An 11,261-nucleotide genomic window follows, 5' to 3' on the forward strand; every position below is an offset into this window, starting at 1 on the left:
TCTGTGCCTGAGACCATATTCAAGAGTTGAATCCCACTGCGACCTTGAGGCTACCCTGGTAAACAGCAGGTTCAATTCAGATTCCATGATTATCTGAGCACCCACTTTGTGCAAGACACACACAGCATCTCATCACATTTAACCTTTATTAAAGTTGCCTTCTTTATAGAAGCCCATTTATGTAAATAAGAATGGATGCAAATGTCACTGAGGACTAAAGAAAAAGAGCAGTCTGCATATCGCTATTCTGAAGAGCAGTATTCTGAATGTTTATGCTCCCTCAAAATTCCTATGTTGAAATCTTCACTCCCAGGGTGATGGTATCAGGAGGCGGGGCTTTGGGGAGGAGATCAGGTCATGGGAACAGAGCCCTCATGAAAGAGATGAGTGCCCTTATGACTGAGGCCCCAGAGAGCTGCCTTGCCCCTTCCATCACATGAGAACACGGCTCACATGGTGCCATCTGTGAGCCAGAGAGTGAGCCCTTCTTGAGGAACCAAACCTGTCTGTCAGTGACTTGATCTTAATTCCAGCCTCCAGAACTATGAGAAATACATTTCTGTTGTTTAGAAGATACCCAATTTATGGTATTTTATGCCAGCAGCTCAAACAGACTAAGACAAATACTATATGTGTTGGACAACGAATCTGTGTTTTCACATACTTTGTTATTTTTCACATGACCGCCATCTTATTGATGATAATATCAAGTTTCAGAGAGGTTAAGAGTCAAAGAGCTAGCAAGTCGAAGAGCTGGGCTTTAACTCAGGCCTTTTAAAGTTTGGATACGAAATCTTCCTGAAATCTCTCTGCTTTCCAAGCTTCTGCTACCCTTGCCTCTACCACCTACATTCTAACGCAAGGGGGAAACAGCTTTCCTGATATATTAAGGCTTCAAGTTTTCCTATTTGCTGTTCCCCAGTACCCTCATCCCCAGCTCAAGTAGAATTAGCACCTTTTCATCAGAGATGATGCTGAATACTGGTTCAAAATGCAAAAGCATCAAATTCTAGCTCTGGTGCTCCAGCCATGATTTAAGGGTGAGCAAACACCCTTACATTACCGGCAGACTGCTGAAGGCCTCTGGCAAGATGGAAGACAGGGCATCACAGGCGCTCGCCTGGAGAGTTGGGTGCTCCGAATTCTGCAGGGCTCTGGGTAAAGGCCCATTCAGCATCATAGTCCAGAACATCACCACCTGGAACAGAGGCAAAGGAAAAGCTGCAGCCCAAGACATAACAGGAGAACCAACTCAGAGCTAAGCCTACCAGAAATGGCCTTAGTAATGAAACATGTTTCCTTAACGTAGCAGCTTTCTGTAAATGTTTTCATGGGCTCTTCTTCCACAGTGATGGAAAGGACTTTAGAAAACAATTGCAGTGTTTAAGCCTTCCTTTCAACTCCTATTGATTAGGAGACTGTGGTCTGATAAAGTTACGCAACAACAGTGATAATAATCAAGAGGAGGCTGAAGACGGTGATGACAGTAACAGCGACAGCTAATGTTCTTCAGAGAGCTCATCCCATGCAAGCCATTGCTCTAAGTATTTACACGTATCAACTCATTTTATTCCTTGGCACAAATAAATGGGGTCTGTAGCACTATCCCTGCTTTTTCACAGAAGGAAACTGAGGCACAAAGAGACAATACAACTGCTCATCAGCAGCAGGGGTGAACTGGAATCCAGATCACTTGACACTCGGCTAGGGCTTTTTCAACCACTTTGCAGAGTCTGTGTGATAATAAAATGTAATACTCTGTGTAAGGTTTCTAGCGCCGGGTCTGATACACAGTGGACACTCGTAAACTGGGCAGCAGGTTCTGTTTTCAGCACTTTGAAGAACGATCTCACTTCACAGCCTCTAAAGTAGCCATGTGAACAGTTTCCTTTCTATGCTTTATATATGTGATTTCATGTTCATTTGCGAATCTCTGTGGTTTTGGTATGTTTTGTTTCTGTCCCATGGATCGAGTCCAGGGTTTTGCTGTGTATTTCACGCACCAGTTCTGTCTTTCTCCTACTTCAGCTCCTGGAAACCCAGTCTGGGCCCTTCCTACCCACTCCAGAAGAATCTGGACAAAAAGTGGTTGCCAGTCTCCATGATGGCACACAATTACACTCACCTACTAATATTTACACCCTTGTGTAGTCCCCTCCCATACTGAACAGGCTGACCTGTGTAACCAATAGGATGTTGTGGAAATGACGGCATGAAACCTCCAAAGCTAGCTCATAAAAAGCACCACAGCTGTCTTGCTTTCTTTCCCTTGGATCACCTGCTATGAAGGAAGCTGCCTGCCACGTCAAGAGGATACTCAAGCAGCCCTCTGGAGACGTCCTCACGGGGAGGAAATGAGTTGAGGTTCTGCCAGCAGCCAACACTAATTTGCTAGGTCTATGGGTGAGCCACCCTGGAAGAAGATCCTCCAACCCCATCAAGTCTTGCAACCCATCAGTTGACTGCAACCCTGGGAGCATCTTGATCCCAACCTCATGTGAGAACTAAGCCAGAATCACTCAGTCAAGCCTCTCCTAATTCCTGACCCACAGAAACCGTGAGGAAATACACGTACATTGCTTTAAGCTGCTAAATGTTTAATTTATTACTCACTAATAGACAAGCAATACAGAAAACATGTCTTTCTTTTCCCCACAGATGAATAATACCTGAGTGTGAACAGTTAAGAGGCTTGCCTAAAGTCATTTACCTAGCAAAGGGAAAAGTCTGAATTCAAACCTAGTTCTGTCTGATAACAAAGCTCAACTCACCTCCCTGCATAAGTCATATGGAAGCTTTAGTGGCAGTCTAAGGCAGGGACTAGGGTTAGAATCTTTAACTCTTTGCAAGGATGGCAGAAATTGTGAAGGGAAAAGAAGAAAAGAATAGGCAGAATGTGGAGGGCAGAGGGAGCAAAGACCACCAGCACTGAGCTGATTTTGCTTTAGCACTAAGTAGAAGCCTTTTCTGGTGTGGTCACATGCCCGTCATCCATCTTTGGAACTGGCACAGTGTGGGGGTAGCAGAAACAACCTGAAATCACAGGAATTTAATAGAATCATGGTGGGGCTGGTGGGGGGCGGGGAGGACGCGGGTAACAGAATTACCTCCTATGTGTTAGCATCTTTACGTGTCATTCGATTTTTCAATAGCCTTGCGATTGAGGGGTTATGGTTTATTATTCCTTTTTACAACTAGGAAACCATGCCTATAACCACATATCCATTAAGTGGCTGAGATGGTTTGGACGTGTGTCCCCTCCAAATCTCATGTTGACCTGTGACCTCCAATGTTGGAGGTGGGCCTAGAGGAAGGATTTTGGGTGATGTGGGCAGATCTCTACTGAATGGCTCAGTGCTATCCTTGTGGTAATAAGTGAGTTCTTACTCTGATATTCAAACGAGAGCTAATTGTTTCAAAGAGCCTGGCATCTCTCTCTTGCCTCCTCTCTCGCCATGTGACATGCCTGCTCCCCTTTTGCCTTCCACTGTGACTGGAAGCTTCTGGAGGCCTCACCAGAAGTAGATGCTGGCGCCATGCTTCTTGTATAGCCTGCAGAACTGTGAGCCAGACAAACCTCTCTGAAAAATAAATTGTCCAGTCTAAGGTATTTCTTTACACAGCAGAAAAGAGACTAATACAGAAAATTGCTAACAAGGAATGGGGTGTTGGTATAAAGATACCTAAAAATGTGGAAGCAACTTTTGGAACTTGGTACTGGGCAGAGGTTGAAAGAGTTTGGAAGGCTCAGAAGATAGGAAGACAAAGGAAAGTTTAGAACTTCTCAGAGACTGATTAAATGGTTGTGACCAAAGCGCTGATAGAAATACGGAGAGTGAAAGCCAGGCTGAGGAGGCCTCAGATAGAAATAAAAAAGCTTGGAGAACGGGAGGAAAGGTCACCTTTGTTACACCTTAGCAAACAACTTGGCTGCATTATGCCCATGTCCTAGGGATTTGCATAAGGTTGAAATTAAGAGTAATGACTTAGGGTATCTGGTGAAAGAAATTCTAAGCATCATTCAACAGGTGATGTGGCAGCTTCTCACAACCTATAGTCGGATGTAGGAGCAAAGGAATGACTTAGAGTTGGAACTTACCATTAAAAGGTTAGCAGAGCATAAAAATGTGGAAAATTTGCACTCTGGCCCTATACTGGAGAAGGAATCCAAGCTCGGAGCAACTACTTGCTAGACAGATTAGCATGACTAAAAGGGAGCCAGGTGCTAATAGCCAAGACTACTGGAAAACAGCCTTGAGGGCATTTTAGAAATCTTTGAGGCAAGCCCTATCATCACACACCCAGAGGTCTCGGAGGAAAGTGGTTTTGGGGGCCAGGCCCAGGGCCCCACTGCTCTGCACAGCCTTGAGACACTGCTCCCAGCATCCCCAGCCTTGGCTCAAAGGGCCCCAGATACTGCTTGGTTTTCTGCTTAGTGCGTACAAGCTGTAAGCCTTAGCGGTTTCCATGTGGTGTTAAGCCTGCAGATGCACAGAATGCAAATGTGAAGAAGGTTTGGGAGCTTCCACCTAGATTTCAGAGGATTCCCTAAGCCTGGGTGCCCACGCAGAAGCCTGCCACAGGGACAGAGCCCCCACTGAGCGCTTCTACTAGGGCAGTGCCAAAGAGAGATATGGGGTTGGAGCCCCCAAACAGAGTCTCCAACTGAGCACTGCCTAGTGGAACTCTGGGAATGGGACACGGCCTACACCCAGCAAAGCCACAAGGGCAAGGCTGCCAGAAGACTTGGAGGCCCACCCCTTGCACCAGTGTGCACTGGATGCGGGACATGGAGTCAAAGGACTATTGTGGAGCTTTAAGGTTTAATGTCTGTCCTGCTGGGTTTCGGATTTGTGTGGGGCTTGTTGCCCCTTTCTTTTGGCTGATTTTCTCCCTGTTGGAATGGGAATGTCTACCCAATGCCTGTACACCACTGCATCTTAAAAATCAGTAACTTGTTTTTGATCTTACAGGCTCATAGGTGGAAGGAACTTGCCTTGAGTCACAGCTGAGACTTTGGACTTTTGAGTTGATGCTGGAAAGAGTTAAGACTTTGGGGAACTATTGGGAAGAGATGACTGTATTTTGCAATGCGAGGAACATGAGATTTGCGGGGGCCAGGGGCAGAATGATATGGTTTGGATGTGTGCCTCCTCCAAACCTCATGCTGAAATGTGACCTCCAACACTGGAGGTGGCTCTAATAGGAAGTGTTTGGGTCATGGGGGCGGATCCCTCTTGAATGGCTTGGTGCTGTCCTTGTGGTAATGAGTGAGCTCTCACTCTATGACAGCTGGTTGTTTAAAAGAGCCTGACATCTCCCTCTTGCTTATTACTCTCTTGCCATATGACATGCCTGCTCCACCTTTGCCTTCCACCAGGATTAAAAGCTTCCTGGGGCTTCATCAGAGGTAGATGCTGGCATCATACTTTTAGTATAACCTGCAGAACTGTGAGCCAGATAAATGTCTTTGCTTTATAAATTGCCCAGCCTCAGGTATTCCTTTATAGCAACATAAAATGGACTAATACAATCATGTGCCCTAAATTTGATCCCATGGTTTTGGATACAAAATTCCTGGCTCTTTGTCTCTTGGGCAGGCTGAGTAACCAGACTAGGTTTTATGCAAGAGAAATATTAGTTTTACTATTGCTAGTTATATGTTATACATAAGCCTACCACATACTAAATTGCAAATAAACTGAAATGGAAAATAAAACCCACTTATACTAGTTTCATGTTTTCCTGGATTATAAAACACAATTTTTGACACTGGAAGAAACCATATCATCTACTCCACTTATCACTGAGCTTCAAAATAAAGCTGCAACCGAAGCACTAATAAAAGAAAACTATGAATTGACATTTATTTACCAACAAGACTGGTACTCTCTGATCAGGTGCTACAGTAGAATCCGGTTTATATTGCTGTATTAAGCCTGTGCCCAGTTCTTCCAGAAGCTGCCAAGAAAAAGGAATTACCAAAGCAGAGTATTAGGACTAACAAACAACTTCACTTTAGTTTGGAGATCACCTCAAATCAAGGGGAAACATAATTTGCAACTAATTTTCTTCCTTTTTTCAGTCACTCTTAACAGAGGCATTCTTTCAAGGACTGAAATCAACAGCTATATCTTATTCATTTGTTACCGAATCAATTCTTGGGGTTTACATGTAAGAGCTGAAAACAGAAGAATGTATAGTCTTCCTCACCTGAAATCTCTTTAAGAAATCTCAGAATTGAAGGACACATGGCAGAAGAATATAAAGTGAAGAAAAGGAGGGATATAAAGTGACAAGAAGGAAAAAGCGTTGTGGTTTTGATGAAAATTACCTTTGCTCCATGAAGCTGAATGGATGGATCTGCTTCCCCCATGCACTTGCAAATCACCTCTCCAAGCTCCATCAAGTAGGCTTGAGTCATTGAAAAGTAGCCCCTTGCCAGAAGAGCCAATACCTGCAGAGAGAGCATGGAATTAACCCTCTGAGACCTGAGTGCAAGGCTGCAATATCCAGAAAAGTGTTATAATATTTCAGAAATCGCTTATGTTTAACAGGGCCTGAAATCTGTCAAATGAAATTAAGAACCATGATCTTTATTTCATGACTGACATCAATTAACTGTATCATAGTCTTATGGTGCTTTTTTAGTATATGATTGCTTTTCTATTAATGTAATCTCATTTAAGTCTTGGAACTATTCTTTACATTAGGTATTAACTGAATTTTACAGCTAAAGAAACTAAGCCTGACAAGGTTAAAGGACATGTTTCATGTTGTCCAGTTAATCAGCAGCAGACCCCAGGACCAGGCCTAGTCTCAGATCATATTTGTATACAAAAAGTAAACTCTTTTATCTAGGATTGTTTTCTTTCTTTGAAGGAACAATTATTTTGTTACTCTAAGCAGGTACAAGACCGAGGAGAAGCTTATAAAAAATTAAACATTTAAGTTGCAAAAATGAAAAATTAACTGTACAATTTCACTCAGAATTATTTTACCATCTATTATATCCACCTGTCATATAATACCTGTAGTGACTAAAATAATTTGCAATCAAAGAACAAAAAGGAATGAATCTGCTATTTTGCAACCAAGGAACACCTCCCCAAAACAAAACAACAAGAACAATAGACCACCCATACCTAAAATACGACTCCCACAAACACAGTTGACACATGGCTTGGTTTTACCTGCTCGCTCCTCACAGTCACACTGAAGGAAGAATGGTTACTTCCATTTCAGAGATAAGGAAATGAAACCTCCTACCTGTAAGGCCTCCAGTCACATGGGGGATGGTTCATAGGCACTTCCTGCTGCAGAGCCAGCATCACTACCTGAACAGGAATCCTCCTTGGGCAGTACGACAATGGAAATGCAGAGTCGAATGAGCCAGCAGGGCTCTGAAGACCCCTTAGGTGAGCTAACTGATGTTTCTTCCAGAGAGGGTCCTGCAGGGGCTTTCTTCCACCAATCCGGAGGGCTGAGGTGAGGGGTTGCTGAATTGCTATTACCGAGTCCAGAAGAACATGGCTGTTGCAGAAGTAGCTGGACTTCAGGTAAAGGTGCGTGGGTGGACACTATAGCTCCCAAGAGTGTGAGACTTGACACGCGAACATTAACATCTGTCAAAGGAAGCAGTAAGAACTTATCACCATGGGAACAGGTACCGTAAAGATGGTAGTTATCCCTGCAGGCAATGAAGAATAGTTCCTTGTGTAACCTGAATCTAATCAAACTTCTGGACCTCATTTACAGTTTGGAAACACATGGGACAGGAGAATAAGTTAACACCATAAAGAAACAATCTGACAAATTGAGACTGTGGTTTATTTTGTTATCTTTGGTGACGAGCTTAGAGTTCACATTCTATAAGACAATTGGGCTGGATTCTTTCCTAAGTCAGTTTGATGTAAAAAAGATGGGTGGGGGGACTCTAGATTTAAAAGACTACAGTGACATGATAACTAATGCAATGCATGTACACTGAATGAACCCCGGATTTTAACAAGAAATATTTTTAAAAGCTAAATAAAAGGTCTGTGACTAGACTCATTTTTTTTTTTTTTTGCATGTGATGTCCAGCTGTTCCAGCACCGTTTGTTGAAAAGTATCTGCTCCTTCGTTGTAGATCAGTTGACTATATTTATGTGGGTCTATTTCTGGGCTCTCTATTCTGTTCCACTGATCTGTTTGTCTCTTCCTTGGCCAGTATCACACTGTCTCAATTACTGTAGTTTTATAGTAGATTTTGAAGTTAGGGAATGTCAGTCCTTCAGTTTTGTTCTTCTCTAGCAATATTGTGTCGGCTATTCTGGATCTTTTGCCTATCCATATACATTTGAGAATCAGTTCGTTGATATCTGCAGAGTAACTTGCTGGAATTTTGATTGAGACTGCACTGAATCTATAGATCAAGCTGGGAAGAAGTAACATCTTTACAATATTGAGCCTTCCTATCCATGAACATGGAATCCAGTCCATTCATTTAGTTATCTGATTTATTTCATCAGAGTTTCACAGTTTTCTTCATATAGATCTTGTACATATTTTGTTAGGCTCATACCTAAGAATTTCAGGGTTTGAACATTTTAATGAAAGAAAGTTACTTGAGGACAAAGTCAGATACTTGAAAGGAACTTTTGAGACATGGTGCACTCTCTTCAGATGAAGATGCAGATAATGAAAAGCTGGTACGGTGGAATGAGCAGGGGTTGTTTTCATCTTATTTCTGCCATGAATGTGACGGGAAACTTTAGGGTAAGACTTATCTTTCTGGGTCCCTTTTGTACACATTAATGTAAGTAATGAACTGGACTTAGTTTACACCTCTTATCTCATTTGAGCCTCATAAAAATCTTATGACGTAGTTATAATTCTTGCTGTTAGCAAGAAATTAGGGTTCAGAGAGGGCCATGGCCATGAGATGGCAAAAATGGGAGTGGGCTCCAGACCCTTGGATTGACTTCAGGTCCCATGCTCTTCCCACTATGTCACCGAAAACAGCCACTATTCCTTCCTTGTTACAATCCTGCCTAAAAAACTGAACTCATCAGAATGTGGTGTGATGTGAAAGCTTGCAAACAAAAGAAAAGCAAATCTACAAAAGGCAAGTGTTTATAGCACATACACATTATGTGTGGGAGGAAATAATAAGGCTGCAGTTAGTAAAGATTTGAAGTTCTGGGATTTTATCTGACCTCACAGGAAATACCGTTAAAGAAGCTAAATTTTGTATTCGTTTTTCTTTCCAAAAAGTAGATAGTATCTATCTGTCCGTCTGTCTGTCTATCTAGCCATCCATCCATCCTCTACTTATGCCTAAGGGATATGAACTATCACACCCCTGAGGGGGGCTGCTTGCACCTGGCTCAGTCTTAATTGTAAAGGGATACTCTGGTCACTGCCCTGAACATTAAACAGGCATTACACTTCACAATTAATTCTCTAGCTCACTTCCACTGGGACTTGAGGGGCCAATTCTTGCAACAGCTGATACCCCTGAAAAGTTGAGAAGAAGAAGCAGAGATCTCTTAAGAGTTGTAAAAATGCTTTGAATATATACATATATCTGTATCTATGTATTTTTATTAATAGTCTGCATCTGACTGATATAAAGAAGCCATCAGGTGTAAGACACGACCAACCTTTGTGGCGAATATAAGGCTTTATCTGGTTCCAGACTTTGGTCAGCAGGTTGAGTTTTAGACGATTATAAGGTGCATTTGATACTAAATTTGCAAGGCACTGTAAAACACAAAAAGTAGTTCATCAAAAGGCTTGATTAAACCACAGCATAGAAACAAATTTTGCAGCATTTAATTAGAAAAATGTTCACACAACTAAAAATTAGTTCTTTTTTTTTTTTTTAAACTAATACTTGTATTCTCATTGGTACAACTAAAGATAAAGAAGTATTTTTAGCAAATCATTTATTAGGACATACAGAGATAGAGATTATGGGTAAGATCAGACAAGTAGGTACAGACTTCCAAATAGGGTATTTTTAATAAAACTATTACTTAGTTATATTCTTAAGTCAAGTTACTTTTGGGCTATGTAAAACCGTAGACAAAATCAAAACAGAGAAGCCCCCTCTGGAACCCACAGTTGGTACATTACCTTAATTATCTGAGTAAGGGTCTGTGAGGATGACTCTGCCACCAAAGCTAACAAAAGACATCTGTGCAACTCTCTAATGCTGGAAGCGATCATTACAGAGAAGGGGGTAAAAGCCCTTCTGTGGTCACTGGTATCTTCAGCAACAGAAAGAAATTGCTTTGAGCCTTCCAAGATGGCAGATAAAACTTGCAGAGCACAGGCACGTGTCTGAAATTTCGGGATGATTCACATTGATTAGCTGAAAATTAGGAGTCCGATTCCCTTCTTCCTATACATGCTTACTCTTCAAAGTATTTACAATCATTTTAATTAGAAGAATAAAGGCAATGAGATTATCTGTTAGTTCCTAAAAACTAGGCCACTTGCATCCCACACCTAAGAAAAGAATATTTTATTTTTATTTTAGAGACACAGTCTGGCTCTGTCACCTAGGCTGCAGTGCAGTAGTGCAATCATAACTCACTGCAGCCCCAAACTCCTGGGCTCCAGCAATCCTCCCATGTCAGCCCCACAAGTAGCTAGGACTACACGTGTGTGCCACCACACCTGGCTAAAAAAAACTCTAGAAACACATTGCTGTTCGATTTCTTACAGTAAGAAGTAAATCTAAGCTATACCATAGCACAAAAATCTGAAATCCTAAGCATGAGAACAAGGATTAGAGGCCTGCTTTATTCAAGCAGAATGCCAACTGAAAAGTTACAACTAAACAGCCCATGGGGTAGAAAAAATACATGTGCCTAGAGTCTGTTTCCTATCACAGTTCCTGAGAACATTATGCCTCATCTTCCACTCTTACGTATGTATTCAATGTTAACTTAAATAGGACTTTAGGAACTTGGTGTACATACAACTTGGCAGACATCATTAGTGATCCAACTTTTAGAAACACTCTTAGGTACAGGAAATAACACTGCCTGCAGTGACAGTATCTGACAATTCAAAAAAGGAATACCATTAAGTACAATCTTATGAATGGAAAGGACAAAAAGTACATCTTTGTCATGGACTGCTATATTTGTCAGGGAAGGTGTCACTGGCACCAAGATTTTCTTAATAAGGTTGAAAGATTACTTTCAATTGGTACTCTGACAATTTTGCAGTATTAAAAATCAGAAAGGAAAAGAAAGTCCAACTTT

The 11,261-nt window shown here is 41.8% G+C and overlaps 1 protein-coding gene across 1 annotated transcript; it reads right to left on the minus strand.

Moving 5' to 3' along the window:
• Positions 1-958: 958 nt before the first annotated feature.
• LOC113223302 (HEAT repeat-containing protein 6-like) lies at positions 959-10,347 on the minus strand (the record flags this gene model as incomplete). The annotated part of the gene is given in 6 exon segments (XM_026452784.2): positions 959-1,198; positions 5,875-5,961; positions 6,335-6,457; positions 7,270-7,625; positions 9,648-9,747; positions 10,123-10,347. Coding segments are annotated over 6 exon segments (1,035 nt in total), but the record flags the coding sequence as incomplete, so codon positions are not given.
• Positions 10,348-11,261: the final 914 nt, after the last annotated feature.

The sequence above is a fragment of the Piliocolobus tephrosceles genome, unplaced genomic scaffold, assembly GCF_002776525.5.
Source record: "Piliocolobus tephrosceles isolate RC106 unplaced genomic scaffold, ASM277652v3 unscaffolded_40768, whole genome shotgun sequence".
Taxonomy (NCBI): domain Eukaryota; kingdom Metazoa; phylum Chordata; class Mammalia; order Primates; family Cercopithecidae; genus Piliocolobus; species Piliocolobus tephrosceles.